The sequence below is a fragment of the Pristis pectinata genome, chromosome 37 (genome assembly GCF_009764475.1).
Source record: "Pristis pectinata isolate sPriPec2 chromosome 37, sPriPec2.1.pri, whole genome shotgun sequence".
Lineage (NCBI taxonomy): Eukaryota > Metazoa > Chordata > Chondrichthyes > Rhinopristiformes > Pristidae > Pristis > Pristis pectinata.
This window is the reverse complement of record NC_067440.1, coordinates 8,783,281-8,802,063: the sequence shown is the minus strand read 5'-3', so window position 1 is coordinate 8,802,063 and position 18,783 is coordinate 8,783,281. Positions and strand designations below refer to the sequence as shown.

The following is an 18,783-nucleotide window of genomic DNA, read 5'->3' as shown; positions in this document are numbered from 1 at the left end:
GACTGAGACCCAGCGACGGGTGAAGGAGCGGCCAATGCATTGCCAAGACAGGATGGCGTGCAACGTGGAGGGGAACCTGCATGTGGTGGTGCTCCCCTGCGCCTGCTGCTCTTGCTATTGCCAGTGGGAGAGGGTGCAACAATCGATCGCTAGGCCACCGCTCAGTGTGCTCCAGACCAAACAGATGGACAGGCCGCATACGCAACGTTGCTCCCTGGCAGCGGAGTGACACGCTGAGTATTACACATGCTTCCTGGACCAGCAGAGTGGCACAGCAGGGAGAGCCACTACCTGACAGCCCCAGAGACCCAGGTTCGATGCCAACCTCCAGAACTGTGTCCGTGTGTGTGTCTCTCTCTCTGTCTGTGTCTGTGTGTGTGGAGTTTGCACCTTCTCCCTGTGACCGCGTGGGTTCCCCTGGGTGCTCCGGTTTCCTCCCACATCCCAACGACGTGCGGGGTCGGTGGGTTAATTGCCCCCAGTGTATGGGTGACGGGAATGTGGGGGAGTAAAATGGGATTGGTGCAAACGGGTGGTCGATGGTCGGCATGGACTCGATGGGCCGAAGGGCTTATTCAAGACCCACGTAAGCCCCCCTCCCCCAACAGCATCGAGTCCCGTCGCATTCTCAATGGTTAAGAGGCAGGAAAGTGACTCCCAGACGGGCCAGTGGTCAAGCGTGGCACAGTTCGATCCCACTGCCTTACCTTGACGTTGGAGGGGTCGAACAGGCCCTCAGGAATGCGCAACCTCTCCGCGCCGTAGTCACAGTTGTAGCCATTGGGCATCTCATAGTGGACGGTGGGCATTTGTGCAGCGACCCTTTTGGGGGGGGGGGGGGGGGGGGGAGAAGACAAGGACAGATTTAGGAGCCACCCCAAGAGCAGAAGAACGGTTGATAGTGGAGAGACATCAACTTAGTCACAGCACACAGAAACAGGCCCGCGCGGCCACAGGGAGAACGTACAACACACACACGCAGAGCGTCAGAGATCGGGATTGAACCCAGGTCTCTGGCGCTGTGAGGCAGCGGCTGTACCCGCTGCGCCACTGTGTCGTTCCCTTGAAACATAAACCCCCTGGAGAAGAACTCATCTCCCAGGCTTGAACCAGCCCCGAGCACCGCCCCTTAGAATCACCCTCCCCCTTCACTGTCACCCATCCTCGATAGTACTGCCCACCCCTCACTACTGGCTTCCCAATCCCACAGTTCCTCCTGACCTCTCCGGAACATCAACCAGGAATATCGTATCCCACAGCACCAGAATCAGTTGACTCAGGAAACCAACCGTAACGCCGAAAGAGCTTGGAATAACCCGGCAGGTGAGAGGCCACTGCGGATATGGTACTATTGTGATTCAGTCACGATCTGAAGACAGGTGTTCAAATCCCACTGCAGCTGGGCAATTTAGAACATTACAGCACAGTACAGGCCCTTCGGCCCACAATGTTGTGCTGATGTTTTATCCTGCCCACATAGCCCTCCATTTCTCTACCATTCCTGTGGCTATCTAAGAGTCCCTAATGTGTCTGCCCCCACAACCTCTGCCGGCAGTGCGTTCCACGCACCCACCACTCTCTGTGTTAAAAACTTACCCCTGATTTAATTAATTTAAATCCAATTAACTAAAGAAATCTGGATTTAAAAAGAGCTAGTATTAGTGACCATGCACCATCTTTCCTCTCGGTAAGGATATACCTCATCCTTACCAGCTGTGGTCTGGCTGTAACTCCATATCCTGAATCTCCAGTTGACTCTGAAATGGCCCATCTCCAGTTCAATTAGAGACGGCCAATAAATGTCAGGCTTGCTGCATCCCACATACAACAGTGAGGAATCCCTCCAACCACCGGGCTTTATCCCTCAACTTCAACCACTGGCCCGGATTCTGGAAAACTGAATAACCTTGTGCAAAAAAACAAAACGAGGTACTCACTGTTCGTCATAAGGTGAGTCAGAGACTTGCAGTACAGAGGCCTGGAAATCCTGGATAACCTCCTGCCACATAAAGAGAGACCATTGTTCAATCATCTCTTTCGTCAGCAGACTGCACAGTCAGCAAGCACAGTGTGTGTGTGTCACACTGCCCTACAATGAGGTACAGCGCAGTGCATGTGTCACACTGTCCTACAGTGAGGTACAGCACAGTGTGTGTCACACTGTCCTACAGTGAGGTACAGCGCAGTGTGTGTGTGTCACACTGCCCTACAGTGAGGTACAGCGCAGTGTGTGTGTGTCACACTGCCCTACAGTGAGGTACAGCGCAGTGTGTGTGTCACACTGCCCTACAGTGAGTGTGTCACACTGCCCTACAGTGAGGTACAGCGCAGTGTGTGTGTCACACTGTCCTACAGTGAGGTACAGCGCAGTGTGTGTGTGTCACACTGTCCTACAGTGAGGTACAGCGCAGTGTGTGTGTGTCACACTGTCCTACAGTGAGGTACAGCGCAGTGTGTGTGTGTCACACTGCCCTACAGTGAGGTACAGCGCAGTGTGTGTGTGTCACACTGTCCTACAGTGAGGTACAGCGCAGTGTGTGTGTGTCACACTGCCCTACAGTGAGGTACAGCGCAGTGTGTGTGTCACACTGTCCTACAGTGAGGTACAGCACAGTGTGTGTGTGTCACACTGTCCTACAGTGAGGTACAACGCAGTGTGTGTGTCACACTGTCCTACAGTGAGGTACAACGCAGTGTGTGTGTCACACTGCCCTACAGTGAGGTACAGCGCAGTGTGTCTGTCACACTGCCCTACAGTGAGGTACAGCGCAGTGTGTCTGTCACACTGCCCTACAGTGAGGTACAGCGCAGTGTGTGTGTGTCACACTGTCCTACAGTGAGGTACAGTGCAGTGTGTGTGTCACTGTCCTACAGTGAGGTACAGCGCAGTGTGTGTGTCACACTGTCCTACAGTGAGGTACAGCGCAGTGTGTGTGTGTCACACTGTCCTACAATGAGGTACAGCAGTGTGTGTGTGTCACACTGTCCTACAGTAAGTCGATAAGTTGCACCATAGTGAGTGTGGACAATTGCTGAGCCACCAGAATCGTCAATACGTTGCTGGCCGATGTCTGCAGACATCCCCCCAACCACCTGTACAAGAGATGCCCCTACTCTATGGAGATGGCTGAGGGTGAGGAGGGGATTCGTTTCTAGACAGGAGAGGTGGAGGCTCATCTGAAGAAACCTGCATACAGAAGCTGCTGCTCTCCACCAAAGGCCAGAGACAGGCTGGTGTGACCTACATTACACATGTAGTTGTGCCAGGACTTGGTAACGTGCGAGATCTTCTCTTTTCTCTTCCAGTTCGGCGAGGCGCCCTCCCGGACCGGCTCCTGCGGAAACAGGACAAGCAGGGTCAGCAGCCCGTCTACCCCTCGATCTTTGACCCCACCCACCCGCACCCAAATTAACGAAGGGTTCTGTACACAGAGGGATCGGACACAAAGCCACGGGCATCCCGCCTGTAACCCAACCAGTTCCTCTAACCTACCAACCAGTTGAACCACTGCTGACCTGCCTGTCAACTCACGTTGCCGCTCCTTGCCCCGAGTCCCCGACACCCCTTTCCAAAACAAGCCTTGAACGCCCCGCCCACAGTGTTTCACGGAAGAGCCTTCCCGACCCATACAGAGGTCTATTAACGTTTGCTATCGGCTCACTCCATCAGAGAGATCCCCTTGGGCAACATCCATCATCAAAGATCCCCACCATCCGGGCCGTGCCATCTTCTCGCAACTCCCGTCGGGCAGGAGGTACAGAAGCCTGAAGTCCCACACCACCAGGGTCAGGAACAGCTACTTCCCTTCAACCATTTGGTTCTTGAACCAACCGGCACGACCCTAATCACTACCTCAGTACAGCAACACCATGACCTCTTTGCACTACAATGGACTTTTTTTGTTCTAATCGTGTTTTATGAAAAATTTGGGTGCAATTTGTTTTGCTTGTGAATGCTGCTTCTTTGATACTGCTGTAAGTAAGTTTATCGTTGCGCATGTGCACACGACAATAAACTCGACTTTGACTTGGTTTCATCCACATACGTCTGCCTCCCAGACTAACATTTCCCTCTTTCTCAGGTCTGAAGGGTCTCTCATGGAGTCACAAGAGTCACAGCACGGAAACGGGCCCTTTGGCCTAACTCATCCCTGCTGACCAAGATCCCCATCTAAGCTGGTCCCATTTGCCTGCATTTGGCCCATATCCCTCTCAACCTTTCCTATCCATGCGACATCCCCCCTGCGTAGCCGCAACGCTCCTCCTGTGTAGCGTACCTTCGAGGCAATGGTATAAGGGGGGGTGATCTCCATGTTCATCTCCTGAAACAGCTCCCTGCACTGCATTGAAATGAAGTCCCCTGCCAGCGGTGACTTAACGATACCTGCAGGGAGCAAGAACACATAGCACATGCGCACAGATTAGCAAGTCGAGCATCTCTGTAGCACCTTTGACAACATCCCAAAGCTCTTTGGAGACAATGAAGCCCTCTTTTGAAATGTGCTCAATGCAGTTAACCCAGGTAAACCTAGTGACCGGTAGCACTGCAGGCTCCCACCTTGATCCCATTTAGTGAACGTAAAGCAAACTGCTCGAGGAACTCAGCGGGTCAGGCGGCATCTGTGGAGGGAGATAGATGGTTGACGTTTCTGTCTGGACCCACTGAGCCACTGCCTGACCGAGTTCCTCCAGCGTTTTGCGTGTTGCTCCAGACTCCAGCATCTGCTGTCTCTTGTATCTCCCTCCGATGTTGACTGATTGGCCAGGACACCGGTATTTAACCTCTCTTCTTCAAAACAGCACCATGGAACCATCTACATCCACGTTTGAGAACAATAGGCTCTCAGTCGAACATCTCGTCTTAAAGACAGCCCCACTAGCAGTGAGGCACTCCCTCCGCACTGCACCGGAGCATCAGCCTGGATTCTTGTGCTTACGTCTCCAGGCCGGAGACTTAATTGCAAAAGCTTCTGAGTCAGAGGCGAAAGAGCTTCCCACTGACCTAAAACTAGACACCAACCAGTTTTTACTTTAGGCAACAGGCGTTAAAGTTTGGAAACGCAGCCTGATGGGGCATTGGAAACAGAATCAAGTGGAAACGAAGTTGTGGACACAGCCCAGCACATCACGGAAACCAGCCTCCCCTCTGTGGACTCTGTCTATATCTCTTGCTGCCTTGGTGAAGCAGCTGACATAATCAAAGACCCCACCCACCCGGGACATTCTCTCTTCTCCCCTCTCCCATCAGGCAGAAGATACAGGAGCCTGAAGGCACATACCACCAGGCTCAAGGACAGCTTCTACCCCACTGTGATAAGACTATCGAACAGTTCCCTGATATGATGATGGACTCTTGACCTCATGATCTACCTTACACCTTATTGTCTACCTACAATGCACTCCCCTGTAGCTGTGACACTTTACTCTGTATTCTGTTATTGTTTTACCCTGTACTACCTCAATGCACTGTGATCTGTGCAAACGGTACGCAAGACAAGTTTTTTTTACTGTACCTCAGTACAAGTGACAATAATAAACCAATACCAATAATAGGGAATCTTTCAAAGGCTGTTGGAAAAATACTCAAGGGCAAAGCAATCAGGGGTGTGGGGGAAAGAGTGGAGGTTATATAACTTTTTAAAAAATCTTCGTTCACAGGATGTGAGCATTGATGGTCATCCCAGCACAATTGGGACCACAGAGGAAATTAAGCTGCACCCACTTTTATAGACTTGAAGTCATGTTTATGGTCAGACCAGGTAAGGATGGCAGATTCCCTTCCCCAAAAGGACACCGGTTTTAGCAACAATCCAGTTCTTGCATTCTCACCTTTACTGACGTTGAGGTTTATTCCAGGTTTGAGGCAGGTACAATAACAACTTTCAAAAGACAGTTGGACAGGTACATGGATAGGAAAGGTTTGGAAGGTTATGGGCCAGACACTGGCAAATGGGACTGGCTTAGACAGCCTGACACTGACCGTCTACGGGGACCTACACCCGGTCCCAGACCGTTTACGGAGAATGCACACCCAGGGACCCAACCAAACGACACACACACGCACGCACGCACACACACACAAAGTTGGGTCCTGTTGGGCAGGCGGTGGATAGGGAGACCCCGGCGGATGACCCTCTCTGCCACACCGTTCCGTGTATCACTTTGGGAGACCCCAGATCGTCTCCCCGACAGGCGAGAGGGGCGCCCTCGGACGGAATGGCAGGGAGGGGAGGGGGAGATGTAGGGAGGGGAGGAGAGGGGAGAGGGAGATGTGGGGAGGGGGAGATGTGGTGAGGGGAGGGGAGGGGGAGATGTGGTGAGGGGGAGGGGAGGGGATGATGTGGGGATTGGAGGGGGAGATGTTGGTGGGGGGGAGATGTGGGGAGGGGAGGGGAGGGATTCCCCCCACCCCGCTCCCGGAGCCGCTCTCACCTTGCTGGAGGACGTAGCCATCGTGGACGGGGATGGCGGTGGTGTGCGTGGCCCCACTGTCCAGGACCAGCCCCGTGGAGCGGCCGTTGGCGAAGCTGCAGCGAGGGGACGAAGTCAAGGACACACTGAGGATGGTCCGCGGGGAGAGACTGCCAGCGTTCTCGGCTACCCACCCCCCCCCAACCCCTTCCCTCCCTCGCCTCCTCCACCAGACCAGCCACCCCTTCCCTCCCCGCCCCCCCCCCCCATGGCTGAGCTCCCGCCGTGGCTTACAGCCCCCAACTCACCACCCCCCACCCAGAGGGAAATGGCCTGCACGATTGTCTCGTCCCAGCAGGAGGGACAGAGCCCCCCACTGGGAGGGAGGGAGCAGCCCACAGAAAGGGCTCCGCAAAGCTTCGGGTGCAAGGACGGACGGCACGTTTCACAGCCACAGGGAGGCCCCACTCACTCCACACCCAGGGTGGGGTCCCCAGGGTCGGCCAGCGTCACCACACTAAAACGCAGCGGTCCGCGTACAGCAAGATCCCACAGGCTGTGAGAAGGGGCAAGGAGCAGATCATCATTTTTTTTGTGGGTGAAAATTGACCGGAACTTGAAGGGGGCGGAGGGAAGACGGGAGTGGGAGAGAGGAGAGGGGGTAGCACAAGAGAGGGGTAACGGGAGACAGAGGGGGGAAAGGGGAGAGTAGGGAGCTCGAGAGGGAGATGGGGTGGAGAGCGAGAGAGGGATAGTGGGGTTTGGGAAAGGGAGGGGGGAACAGGTAAATGGGGAGGGCAAAGGGGGAGGAGGGGTGGGGAAGAGGGGAGGTGGGGGGGCATGAGACAAGGAACAGGAGGGGGCAAAGGGGAAAACAGGAGGGGGGAAGGCAAGAGGGGAAGACAGGGAAGGCGAGGCCTCAGTTTAATGGATTATCCCCTCAGAATCTCTGGCTGTACAACTCTCCCTCAGCATCGTGCTGGGACATCGGCCTCGATTATCGCCTCGAGTCTCTGGAGTAGGACTTGAACCAAAAACCTCGAGAGGGTAGACAGGTCGCTGTCCACAGAACCACTGCTGGTCCAAGGGTAACTAGCAGAGCCAAATAACCAGAGCACCTTCAGAGGTAAAACTGCGGAGGTCGAATCCTTGAATCCTTGAGCTGCGGGGGGGGGGGGGGGGGGGGGGGGGATTGACCATCGCTGAGGGATTGGGGCAGGAAAACAAGAGCTGAGGAAACAGCAGACAATCTGCTAGAGGAACTCAGCGGATCGAGCAGCATCTGTGGTGGGGGGGGGGGGGGTGGAACTGCCGACGTTTCAGCTTGAAACGCTGCCGTCGTCTCCCACAGACGCTGCTCGACCCGAGTTCCTCCAGCAGATTGGGTGCAGAAGAGGCTCACCAGGACGCTGCCTGGAATAGAGGGTATGAGCTAGAAGGAGAGGTTGGACAGATGGGGTTGTTTTCTCTGGAGGCTGACGGGAGACCTGATAGAGGTTTATTAGATTATGAGAGACTTTGTTAGGGTAGACCAAATCTCCTTCCCAGGGTAGAAACGCCAAGTACTAGAGGACATGCATTTAAGGTGGGAGGGGGAAGTTTAAAGGGGATGTGCGGGGCACAGAGAGTGGTGGGTGCCTGGAACGGGCTGCCGGCGCGGGTGGAGGCAGATACGATAGTGGGGGTTTAAGAGGCAGGGAATAGAGGGATAGGGGACCACGTGCAGGCAGATGGGGCTAGTAAGGCTGGCATCAGACACGGTGGGCCAAATGGCCTGTTCCTGTGCTGTACCGCTGCAGGTTCGAAGGCAACGAAGACTTGGGCAGCTGGCGGGGAGGGGAGGGGAGGGGAGGGGATGGCCCCTGACCGGGACCCTGACGCACAGGCCCGCTCCTCGGCCAGGCGGGCGCAGTGCGGCCGAGGCGGTCCTTGCGCCCCGGTGCTGACTCACGGTGGGGTCGGCTGGGCTGGGAGGATACGCCGTGAGCACTGCGGTCTTGCAGAGGAAGAAGGCGGGGATGCTGTAATGCTCAAACATCAGCTCCGTCAGTTTCTCCCGCTTGGCCCTGGTGTTCCACTGGAAGCAAGCAGAGGCGTGGCCCGGTCAGCAGAGGGGCAACGTGACATGCCTCCCCCTCCGCCCCCCCCACCCTCCGGATCCCCCCTCCTCACCCACGACCCCCCCTCGGATCCCCCTCCTCAGCCCCGCGGCCCTCCGCGCCTCTCCTGCCCCCCACCCAACCCCCGGGATCCCCCCTTCCCCAGCCCCGCCTCAAACAAATGGCGCGGGAAGGACCGGAACAGGCCCTTCCGCCCATCAAGGGGGAGGGGCTAGATGGGAAGGGGAAGGGGGCAGGGAGTAGATGTGGGGAGGGGGAGATGTGGGGAGGGATTCCCCCCACCCCACCCCCTTTCCCAAACCCCACTATCCCTCTCCCTGCCCCTCTCTCACTCTCCCACCCCACCTCCCTCTCGAGCTCCACTCCCTCGCTGGCCGTCAACCACCCACTCACACTGACCCCACATCCATCCTGTATCTCATTCTTCCCATCCACACCCCCCCCCCCCCCAACCTCCGGCTTTCCGTTCCCCCTCTCTGGGACCTCTCCCCCAGCTTCCCACCTCCCTGCCGAGCTTCCCTCCCCGACGGCGGGGACTTCAATCACCGAGAGAGCTCGGAGACCCCGTGCCGTGAGTGATGGGACCTCCCGCGCCCCCCCCCCCCCCCCCCCCAGAAGGGCGGTGTTTGGGTGGGGTGGACGTTCCCAGATGTCCACCTCCTTAGAGAAACAAAAGGACTGCAGATGCTGGAATGTGTAACACCTGCCCCTACACCACCTCCATCCAGGGACCCAAACAGTCCTTTCCGGTGAGACAGAGATTCACCTGCACCTCCCTTAATATCACCTACTGCATTCGGTGCTCCCAGTGTGGCCTCCTCTACATAGGTGAGACCAAACGCAGACTAGGCGACTGTTTCGCAGAACGCCTGCGCTCTGTCCGTAACCGCGACCTGCATCTCCCCGCCGCCAGTCACTTCAACTCCCCCTCCCGCACTATCACTGATGTGTCCTCTCAGCACAACGGTTCCATCTCCCCTTCCTTCCACCCACCCCCACCATCAGTCACAGAGGACTGGCCTCTGTAGCAACGTGACCACGTCCTGCGCGGGCCCCTGGTCCGCAGCCCCAGGGCTCCGTGCAGGTCTCCGCTTCAGCTCACCGGCGCCTCCGACATGAGGACGGGGTGCAGGTTGGGCTCCGACTTGATGTGCTTGGTGTAGGTGTGGTCCAGGATGGCCTGGAAGCAGTCCCAGTCCTCGACTGCAGGGGGCAGAAGAGAGCAACAGTCACCATGTAAGGTCAGCAATAATGGGGGTGCGGGGAGAGAGGGTTAGAGAGGAGGTAGGGAGGGAGGGGGGGGGGTTAGAGATAAGATATCGTTACTCATCACACGTACATCGAAACACACAGTGAAATGCATCTTTTGCGTAGAGTGTTCTGGGGGGGGGGGCAGCCCGCAAGTGTCGCCACGCTTCCGGCGCCAACGTAGAACGCCCGCAACTTCCTAACCCGTACGTCTTTGGAATGTGGGAGGAAACCGGAGCACCCGGAGGAAACCCACGCAGACACGGGGAGAGCGTACAAACTCCTTACAGACAGCGGTTGGGGTAAAGAGAGAGGGTACAGGGGAAGGAGGAGTGTTCAAAGGGGCAGAGGAGGTTTGGGAGGGTTCTCAGGAGGAGAAACTGGAAAGAAACTGAGAGAGAGCGAGCACAGAGGAGAGACAATCCAGAAGAAGATGTGGGGAAAACGGAATAGAGGGAAAATAATCAAACTGCATTTACATAGCACTTTTGGAATGTTACATCCCCACATCACCTGGGAGTGTGTGATGGGACAGTGTAGAGGGAGCTTCACTCTGTGTCTGACCCCGGGAGTGTGTGATGGGACGGTGTAGAGGGAGCTTCACTGTGTCTGACCCCGGGAGTGTGTGATGGGACAGTGTGGATCATGAGGGTTCCTGTGCCACACAAAGGGATGGACCAGTTTCCAGGGAACCTCTAGTCCACCAGGGAGATAGTGGATCCGCCTGGCGAACCAGGAGGGCACAGGGCAAGGTGTTGAGGGGTTTAAATCCGCTGCCTCCTCACTGCTGTTACTCACTCATCGCATTCTTCAGGGGCGAGATGACCTCCACTCCCTCCCGGGGAACGTGTAGCGAGTTGGTATCGATGTAGTAAGTCTTCCCCGACTTGGTGTCCTTATCGCCGTCGATATCCAGTGCCGTCTCATCGTGGTTGAGGAGCCCCACGGTGGTGGGGAAGTCAGCCTGAAGAAGCGAAGGTGGACAGTGAGAGAGCAGGCAAACATTCATCCTGGTCTCTAACCTCAGCTCACTGGAAGAAGACAAGTGCCCAGCACTTTTAATGCACTGGGACCTCTGCTGTTTAAGGTACCGGGACACTGCTGTGTGTGATGTATATAGATGACCTGGATAAAAACGTGGATGGGTGGGTTAGTAAGTCCGCAGATGATACAAAGATTGGTGGCGTTGTGGATAAGTGCAGGAGATTGCCAATGGATACAACGGGATATAGATCAATTGCAGATATGGGCAGAGAGATGGCAGATGCAGTTTAATCCAGGCAAGTGTGAGATGCTGCAATTTGGGAGATCAAATGTAAAGGTACAGTGCACAGTTAATGGCAGGACCCTTAGCAGCGTTGATGTACAGAGGGATCTTGGGGTCCAGGTCCATAGCTCCCTGAAAGTGGCTGTACAAGTTGATAGGGCGGTAAAGAAGGCGTGTGACACGCTTGCCTTTATTAGTCAAGGCGCTGAATTCAAGAGTCAAGAAGTTATGTTGCAGCTTTATAAAACTCTGATTGGACTGCATCTGGAGTATTGCATTCAATTCTGGTCGCCCCCGTTACAGGAAGGATGTGGAGGCTTTGGAGAGGGTGCAGAAGAGGTTCACCAGGATGCTGCCTGGATTAGAGGGCATGAGCTATAAGGAGAGGTTGGACAAACTCGGTTTGTTTTCTCTGGAGTGTCGGAGGCTGAGGGGAGACCTGATAGAGGTTTATAAAAATGAGGCGTAGATGGAGTAGACAGTGGGTATCTTTTTCCCAGGATTAAAATGTCTAATACCAGAGTGCATGCACTTAAGGTGAGAGGGGGTCAGCTCAAAAGAGATGTGCAGGGCAAGTTTTTATTTTAAAAACACAGAGAGTGGTGGATACCTGGAATGTGCTGCCAGGGGTGGTGGTGGAGGAAGATGTGTTTAGATGGGCACACGAAAGTGCCGAGAACAGAGGAATAGGCAGAAGGGACAAGTCTAATTAGGTGTCATTAGCTTAATTTGGTTGGCACAACATCGTGGGCCTGTTCCTGTGCTGTACCGGTTTGTTGTGTTCTAAACATACAAGCACCTTGGGATTCAAAGGCGTGTAGGTTAACAGGACTTGTATTTCGAGTGCAGGGAGCTCGGAAAGGAGAGGGGGGTTGGTGGCAGTGAATGACAACAGCAGATGTGCGGTAGATGGCAAGGTGGTGCCATTACTGTACCTTCGGGCAGTCTTCTCCGGCGTAACCAGCTCTCACGGTGTAGGAACCGATGTCAAAGACGAGAGCTCCCACCTCATCTGAAGGAAAGGGACACACATGTGCTTAGCAGGAGCCCGCAGAGACACAAACAAACGCTCAGCGCTGGTTAACGTGGATGACTTACATCCGATGCATGTTACAGGAATAGTTTGAGGCACCAGGTTCCAACTCTGATCACCGGACCTCGATAAGACAAGGGTATTCACTTTATATCTGTGCCACCCCTCAGAGAGTACCTCTGCAATGGACGGTCTACCCTTGCTGCTACAAAGCAGCCTCTAGTCTTTCTGATCTCCTCACTAACTTCCCCTCTCCCTGTGTTCGTTCACCCGCACCGGCTCCCGATCCTGCAAGGTGTCCATCTTGAGATTCTCCCCCTCCCGTTCAAATCCCCCGATGGTCTTGCTGCCCTCCACCTCCACACGCAACCCAAGCCAATAACGAAGGCACAATCACTGGGCTTCTCCCGCTGTGGCTTCTTACAGATGTCCGGCGGGGAGTGTTCTGACTGGTTGCATCACCGGACGCTCCAATGCGGAGGATCGAAAGAGGCCGCAGAGGGTCGTAGACTCAGCCAGCTCCATCATGGACACAACCCTCCCCACCATCGAGGACATCCTCACGAAGGTGGAATCCCACACTCAGGACCCTCACCATCCGGGATATGCCCCCTTCTCGTTACTACCATCGGGGAGGAGGTACAGGAGCCTGAAGACCCACACTCAATGATTCAGGAACAGCTTCTTCCCCACCGCCATCAGATTTCTGAACGGTCCATGAGCCCATGAACACTACCTCGTTATTCCTCTTTTGCACTGTTTATCTATTTTTGTAATCTATAATGATTTTGTGTCTTTGTACCGTACTGCCGCCGCAAAACAACACACTGCACGTCATACAAGTCAGTGATAATAAATCTTATTCTGAATCAATACATTCACACTGTCCATTGCTCTGCTATTGGGGACCACACCTTCAGCTCATTGAGGTCCAAGCTCTGGAATTCCCTCTCTGCTTCCTCCCCCTCCTCTAAAACTACCCCTTCGGTTTTCAGGCATCTGCCTAATGCACCTCAGTGTCAAGCACCTCAGGAAGTTTCATTACATTATTGGGATTGGTTTATTATTGTCACTTGTACTGAGGTCCAGTTAAAAACCTGTCATACAAACCGATCGTACAGGTCAATTCATTACACAGTGCAGTTACATCGGGTTAGTACAGAGTGCATTGATGTAGCACAGGTGAAAACGATAACAGTACAGAGTAAAGTGTCACAGCTACAGAGAAAGTGCAGTGCAATAAGGTGCAAGGTCACAACAAGGTAGATCGTGAGATCAGAGTCCATCTCATTGTATGAGGGAACCATTCAATAGTCTTATCACAGTGGGGTAGAAGCTGTCCTTAAGTCTGGTGGTACGTGCCCTCAGGCTCCTGTATCCTCTACCCAATGGAAGAGGAGAGAAGAGAGAATGACCCGGGTGGGTGGGGTCTTTGATTATGCTGGCTGCTTCGCCGAGACAGCGAGAGGTGTAGACCATGGAGGGGAGGCTGGTGTCCGTGATGCGCTAAGCTGTGTCCACAACTCTCTGCAGTTTCTTGCAGTCCTGGGCAGAGCAGTTACAGGCACCTGCTGTTGTTACAATCCCAATGACTTCCCATTGCTCATCGAACTGGGACAATATCAGAATATTATCTCTGACCTACATGTCATGAAATTTGTTGATTTGAGGCAGCAGTACAGTGCATAGACATAAAAATTACTATAAATTACAAATTAAAGAAATAGTGCAAAAAAAAAGGAATAACGAGTTCATGGACTGTTCAGAAATCTGATGGTGGAGGGGAAGAAGCTGTTCCTGAATCCTGTTGCTGGACAGTAAAGACATCACTAAGCTAGAAAGAATGCAAAGAAGATTTACGAGGATGTTGCCAGGACTCGAGGGCCTGAGTTGTAGGGAGAGGTTGGACAGGCTGGGACTTTATTCCTTGGAGCGTCGGAGACTGAGGGGGTGACCTTATAGAGGTGTATAAAACCATGAGGGGCTTACCAAGAGTGAATGCACAAGGTCTTGTTCCCCACCAGAGAGAGGGACCTGAGGGGCAACTTTTTCACAGAGGGTCATGCATCCGTGGAGCAAGCTGCCAGAGGAACTAGTTGAGGCAGGTTCATTAACATTTACATTTAAAAGACATTTGGACAGGTACATGGATAGGAAAGGCTTAGAGGGATATGGCCCAAAAGGGACTAACTTGGACAGACATCTTGGTCAGCATGGACAAGTTGGGCTGTAGGGCCTATTTCTGTGCCGTATGGCTCCATGACTCTAAACAGCCACTCAGCGTCTCAAGTCAATTCACATTACAGTGCGTGAGGGCAATGTCCGATAGTTGAGAGGCTTCCATTGATATTAGTCAGGAAGTTTTATGGTGAGGAGGGTGGGAAGTGGAAATGGGGGCAGAGAGTTGGGAATGAAAGCTGCTCCACAGAGGAATCTCATGCACGCAGGTACACCCAGAAACAAGGAAGGCAAACCAAACGCTGGCCTTCACAGCAAAGAGAGATAAGGGATGGGAAGTCTCGCTACAAATGTACAGTGTAGGGCGAGACCTCCCCTGGAGAAATACAGAGTAGTGGTTAGCGTAACGCTATTCAATTCCGGCCGCTGTCTGTAAGGAGTTTGTACGTTCTCCCCGTGTCTGCGTGGGTTTCCTCCGGGTGCTCCAGTTTCCTCCCACATTCCAAAGACGGATGGGTTAGGAAGTTGTGGGCGTGCTATGTTGGCGCTGGAAGAGGGGCGACACTTGCGGGCTGCCCCCAGCACATTCTCAGTAACGCAAAAGGATGTATTTCACTGTGTGTTTTGATGTACATGGGACTAATAAATAAATATCTATATCTATTTACAAGGGGGATAGCTGTGCCTTGGAGTAGATGCACCGTAGAAAGTATCCAATGGCAACTGCTCTGCCCAGGACCGCAAGAAACTGCAGAGAGCTGTGGACACAGCCCAGTGCAGCACAAAAACCAGCCTCCCCTCCATGGACTCTGTCTACATTTCTCGCTGCCCTCGGTTAAAACAGCCAACATAATCAAAGACCCCCCCCCCCCCCCCCACCCCGGTCATTCTCTCTTCTCCCCCCTCCCATCGGGCAGGAGATACAAAATCCTGAAAGCACGTACCACCAAGCTCAAGGACAGCTTCTATCCCACTGTTATAAAACTACTGAACAGTCCCTTAGTAACATGGACTCTTGAGCTCACGATCTACCTCATCGTGGCCCTTGCATCTTATTGTCTGCCTGCACTGCACTTTCTCTGTAACTGTAACACTTTATTCTGCATTCTGTTATTGCTTTTCCCTTGTACTACCTCGATGTACTGATGTGATGAAATGATCTGTATGGATGGCAGCAAAACAAAGTTTGTCACTGTACCTTGGTACATGTGACAATAATAAACCAATTTCAGAGAAAGTCCATAGAAATAGGCATTCAGTGCAAAAAAAAGGCCATTTGGCCCATCAAGTACCCATCTATCCATTGGTCAGTTGGTTCCTGGGACAAAGGGGTTGTCTGACAGGGAAAGGCTGGGCCCACACTCAATGGAGTTCACGAGGAAGGGAGGTAACGCAATTGAAGTGTAAATGTTGAGAGAAAACATTTCTCCCCAATACAGGCAAATCTAGGACTCAGGACACCACTGCAGAGCGTGGGATCCCTGGGACGGAGATGGCCATACATCACGGAAAAAGGTCCAACTGGTCCATGAGATGAGGAGGAATTTCTTCAAGTTCCTCTTTGGAATTTTTTCTCCTACCCAGAGAGAATTCAAGGCCAAGAGAGAGTGTGGAGAGCGATTTGGTCCGTAGGTTACGGGGAACAAGCAGGGAAGGTGGAGCCAAGGTTGGGGAATGGTACCTCAGGCTCAAAGAGCCAACTCCAGCTCCCAGTGACAAGGGGTGGCCCATCCCCGGACAGAGGTCATGCAGAGGTCTTCTTCTTTGCAAGAAAGCAGCAGCATCCCTCGACATATTTACGTCAAACTCTTTATGTTTTCGACGGGAGGACACAGATGGGGGCAAGGTATAGCCCCACCCCCCCCCCAATCAAGAGGTATTGGTCTTGGTTTATTATTGTCACTTGTACCGCGGTCCAGTGAAAAACTTGTCCTTGCAAACCGATCGTACAGGTCAATTCATTACACAGTGCAGTTACGTTGGGTTAGTACAGAGTGCATTGAGGTAGTGCAGGTAAAAACAATAACAGTACAGAGTAAAGTGTCACAGCTACAGAGAAAGTGCAGTGCAATAAGGTGCGAGGTCACAACAAGGTAGATCATGAGATCAAGAGCCCATCTCATCCTATCAAGAGCCCATCTCATCCTATCAAGAGCCCATCTCATCCTATAAGGGAACCGTTCAATAGTCTTATCACAGTGGGGTAGAAGCTGTCCTTAACTCTGGTGGTACGTGCCCTCAGGCTCCTGTATCTTCTGCCCGATGGGAGAGCGTGAAGTGGGACCTTCCTGTGTACTGCCACCTTCACACCTCCCTCAGCTTCGTGGCTGGCCCATCCCAGCTGAGAGGGTGGCTAGAATCCACAATTAAGCAGCAACCCCCCCCCCCCCATCCCATCCCATCCAAACCCTGTCACAAACAAATGAACCACAGGGTGGGGGGAGGAGGAGGAGGAGGAGGGGGGGGGGGGGCTGCACAGAAGGGGCTCCCACCGCCCGGTCCAGCAGGCAATAACGAAAGCACAATCAAAACCCATTGCATTGCATTCTGTCCAATTTTAGACTGCCAACAATCCTCACCGCTCTGAAGCATCAGTTTTAACAGGGCCTCACGTTCAGTTTAACCCCAGCACTGTATGTTATCCTCTCTCCCGTTGCATGCATGCATGCATCCGACATTTGCACAAAATGCCATTAAAATGCATCATGAAGACTGCGTTTCCTCGGTGGAACTCACCTCCCCCATAAACCCCGCCGCTCATAGCTGGACACTGCCTTCTATACAATGAAAGGGGACGGGAAATATGCAGGAGGTCTCCTCTGCTGGGTCAGCCTATCGTAGACTGAAATGTATCACGCTGCAGGCAGAGATATTGCAAAAAGCCCCAGCAAGCCGCTTCCTTTGGACTCAAAGTCTTTGCCCCTCCCAGGATGCAGAAAGCAATTTCCTGATGCCAACAGAAATATTAAAGGCGCAGGTAGCAAATGATCTGCATCATTATTTCCAAACTTAAAGATGCGGGGGGGGGGGGGGGGGGGGGGGAAGGTTGCAGATGGCAACGTCTTTTACCCTTCTGCTCATCGTTCAGGGCAAGACAAATTGGCAATAATGCAGTAGATTTTTTTATGCAGTTGTACAAATATGCAGTAAATGTTAAAAATTTTATGCAGTTGTACAATATGCAGTAAAAATGTTAAAAATTTTATGCAGTTGTACAATTATGCAGTAAAAATGTTAAAAATTTTTATGCAGTTGTACAATTATGCAGTACATTTTAAAATCGTTATGCAGGTTGTACAAATATGCAGTAAATGTTAAAAATTTTATGCAGTTGTACAAATATGCAGTACATTTTAAAATCGTTATGCAGTTGTACAAATATGCAGTAAATGTTAAAAATTTTATGCAGTTGTACAAATATGCAGTACATTTTAAAATCGTTATGCAGTTGTACAAATATGCAGTAAATGTTAAAAATTTTATGCAGTTGTACAAATATGCAGTACATTTTAAAATCGTTATGCAGTTGTACAAATATGCAGTAAATTTTAAAAATTTTCTGCAGTTGTACAAATATGCAGTAAATGTTAAAAATTTTATGCAGTTGTACAATTATGCAGCAAATTTTAAAAATTTTATCCAGTTGTACAATGATTCAGTACATTTGAAAAGAATAAATAAGAATACTCAGAGGGTCAGGCAGCGTGTGTGGAGGGAGGGGCCAGTTAATGTTTCGGGTCAGACCTGGGAAAGGAGAGAAAAACAAGGCAGTTTTTTCAGTGGCAGGGAAGGGGTGAGCAGAACAAAGTGAGTGGAAAGTGTCACAGAGTCACACAGCAAGGAAACAGGCCCTTCGGCCCACTGAGTCTGTGCCGACCACCGAGCACGCATTTACACCGATCCCATTTCATTCCCCGCACATTTCCATCAACCCCCCCCACCCCCAGATTCTACCCCTCACTCACACTAAGGGGGGGCAAATTACAGGGGCCAATTAACCCACCAACCCTGCGCATCGTTGGGATGTGGGAGGGAACCGGAGCACCCGGGGGAGACCCACGCAGTCACAGGGAGAGCGTGCAAACTCCACACACACACACACACACACACACACACACACACACAGATACAGAGACACACAGACGCAGACACACACACAGGACCCGGAGGTCGGAATTGAACCTGGGTCTCTGGAGCTGTGAGGCAGCGACTTTACCCGCTGAGCCACCGTGTTGTCCCGCTGATCGGGGTGAGGACCAAATGAGTTAAGGTGGCAGTTAGAGTGGCATTAAGGATCAGATTTGCTTTGTGGTCAAGGGCTATGTCTACTTGTTAGAGGCCATCGACCCACATCTCTTCTACTTCCTCAATCCCTCTCCTCCTGGATGGAGATCCCCTGGTCCTTACTCAGGGGACTATTATAGGGAAGAGGTTGGACAGGCTAGGACTTTTTTTCCCTGAACGGTCGGATACTGAGAGGTGATCTTATAGAGGTGGATAAAATCATGAGGGGCAGAGATAGGGTG

The 18,783-nt window shown here is 52.7% G+C and overlaps 1 protein-coding gene across 3 annotated transcripts in view; it reads right to left on the bottom strand.

Moving 5' to 3' along the window:
* The window catches only part of LOC127586577 (actin-like protein 6B), a 29,931-nt gene extending 12,797 nt beyond the window's left edge, over positions 1-17,134 (bottom strand). For 2 of the 3 annotated variants that reach the window (XM_052044636.1, XM_052044638.1), the window contains exons 1-10: positions 16,994-17,134; positions 11,982-12,058; positions 10,578-10,743; positions 9,634-9,734; positions 8,391-8,488; positions 6,433-6,527; positions 4,278-4,384; positions 3,246-3,335; positions 1,938-1,999; positions 708-822 (exon numbers count right to left, since the gene is read on the bottom strand). In XM_052044636.1, coding sequence (XP_051900596.1) covers positions 708-822; positions 1,938-1,999; positions 3,246-3,335; positions 4,278-4,384; positions 6,433-6,527; positions 8,391-8,488; positions 9,634-9,734; positions 10,578-10,743; positions 11,982-12,058; positions 16,994-17,018 — 936 coding nt within the window. In that variant the 5' untranslated portion in view covers positions 17,019-17,134. Of the gene's footprint in view, positions 1-707; positions 823-1,937; positions 2,000-3,245; positions 3,336-4,277; positions 4,385-6,432; positions 6,528-8,390; positions 8,489-9,633; positions 9,735-10,577; positions 10,744-11,981; positions 12,059-16,836; positions 16,854-16,993 lie in introns of those variants that run through there. The other variant, XM_052044637.1, reaches the window with a different exon arrangement.
* Between the last annotated feature and the right edge of the window lie 1,649 nt (positions 17,135-18,783).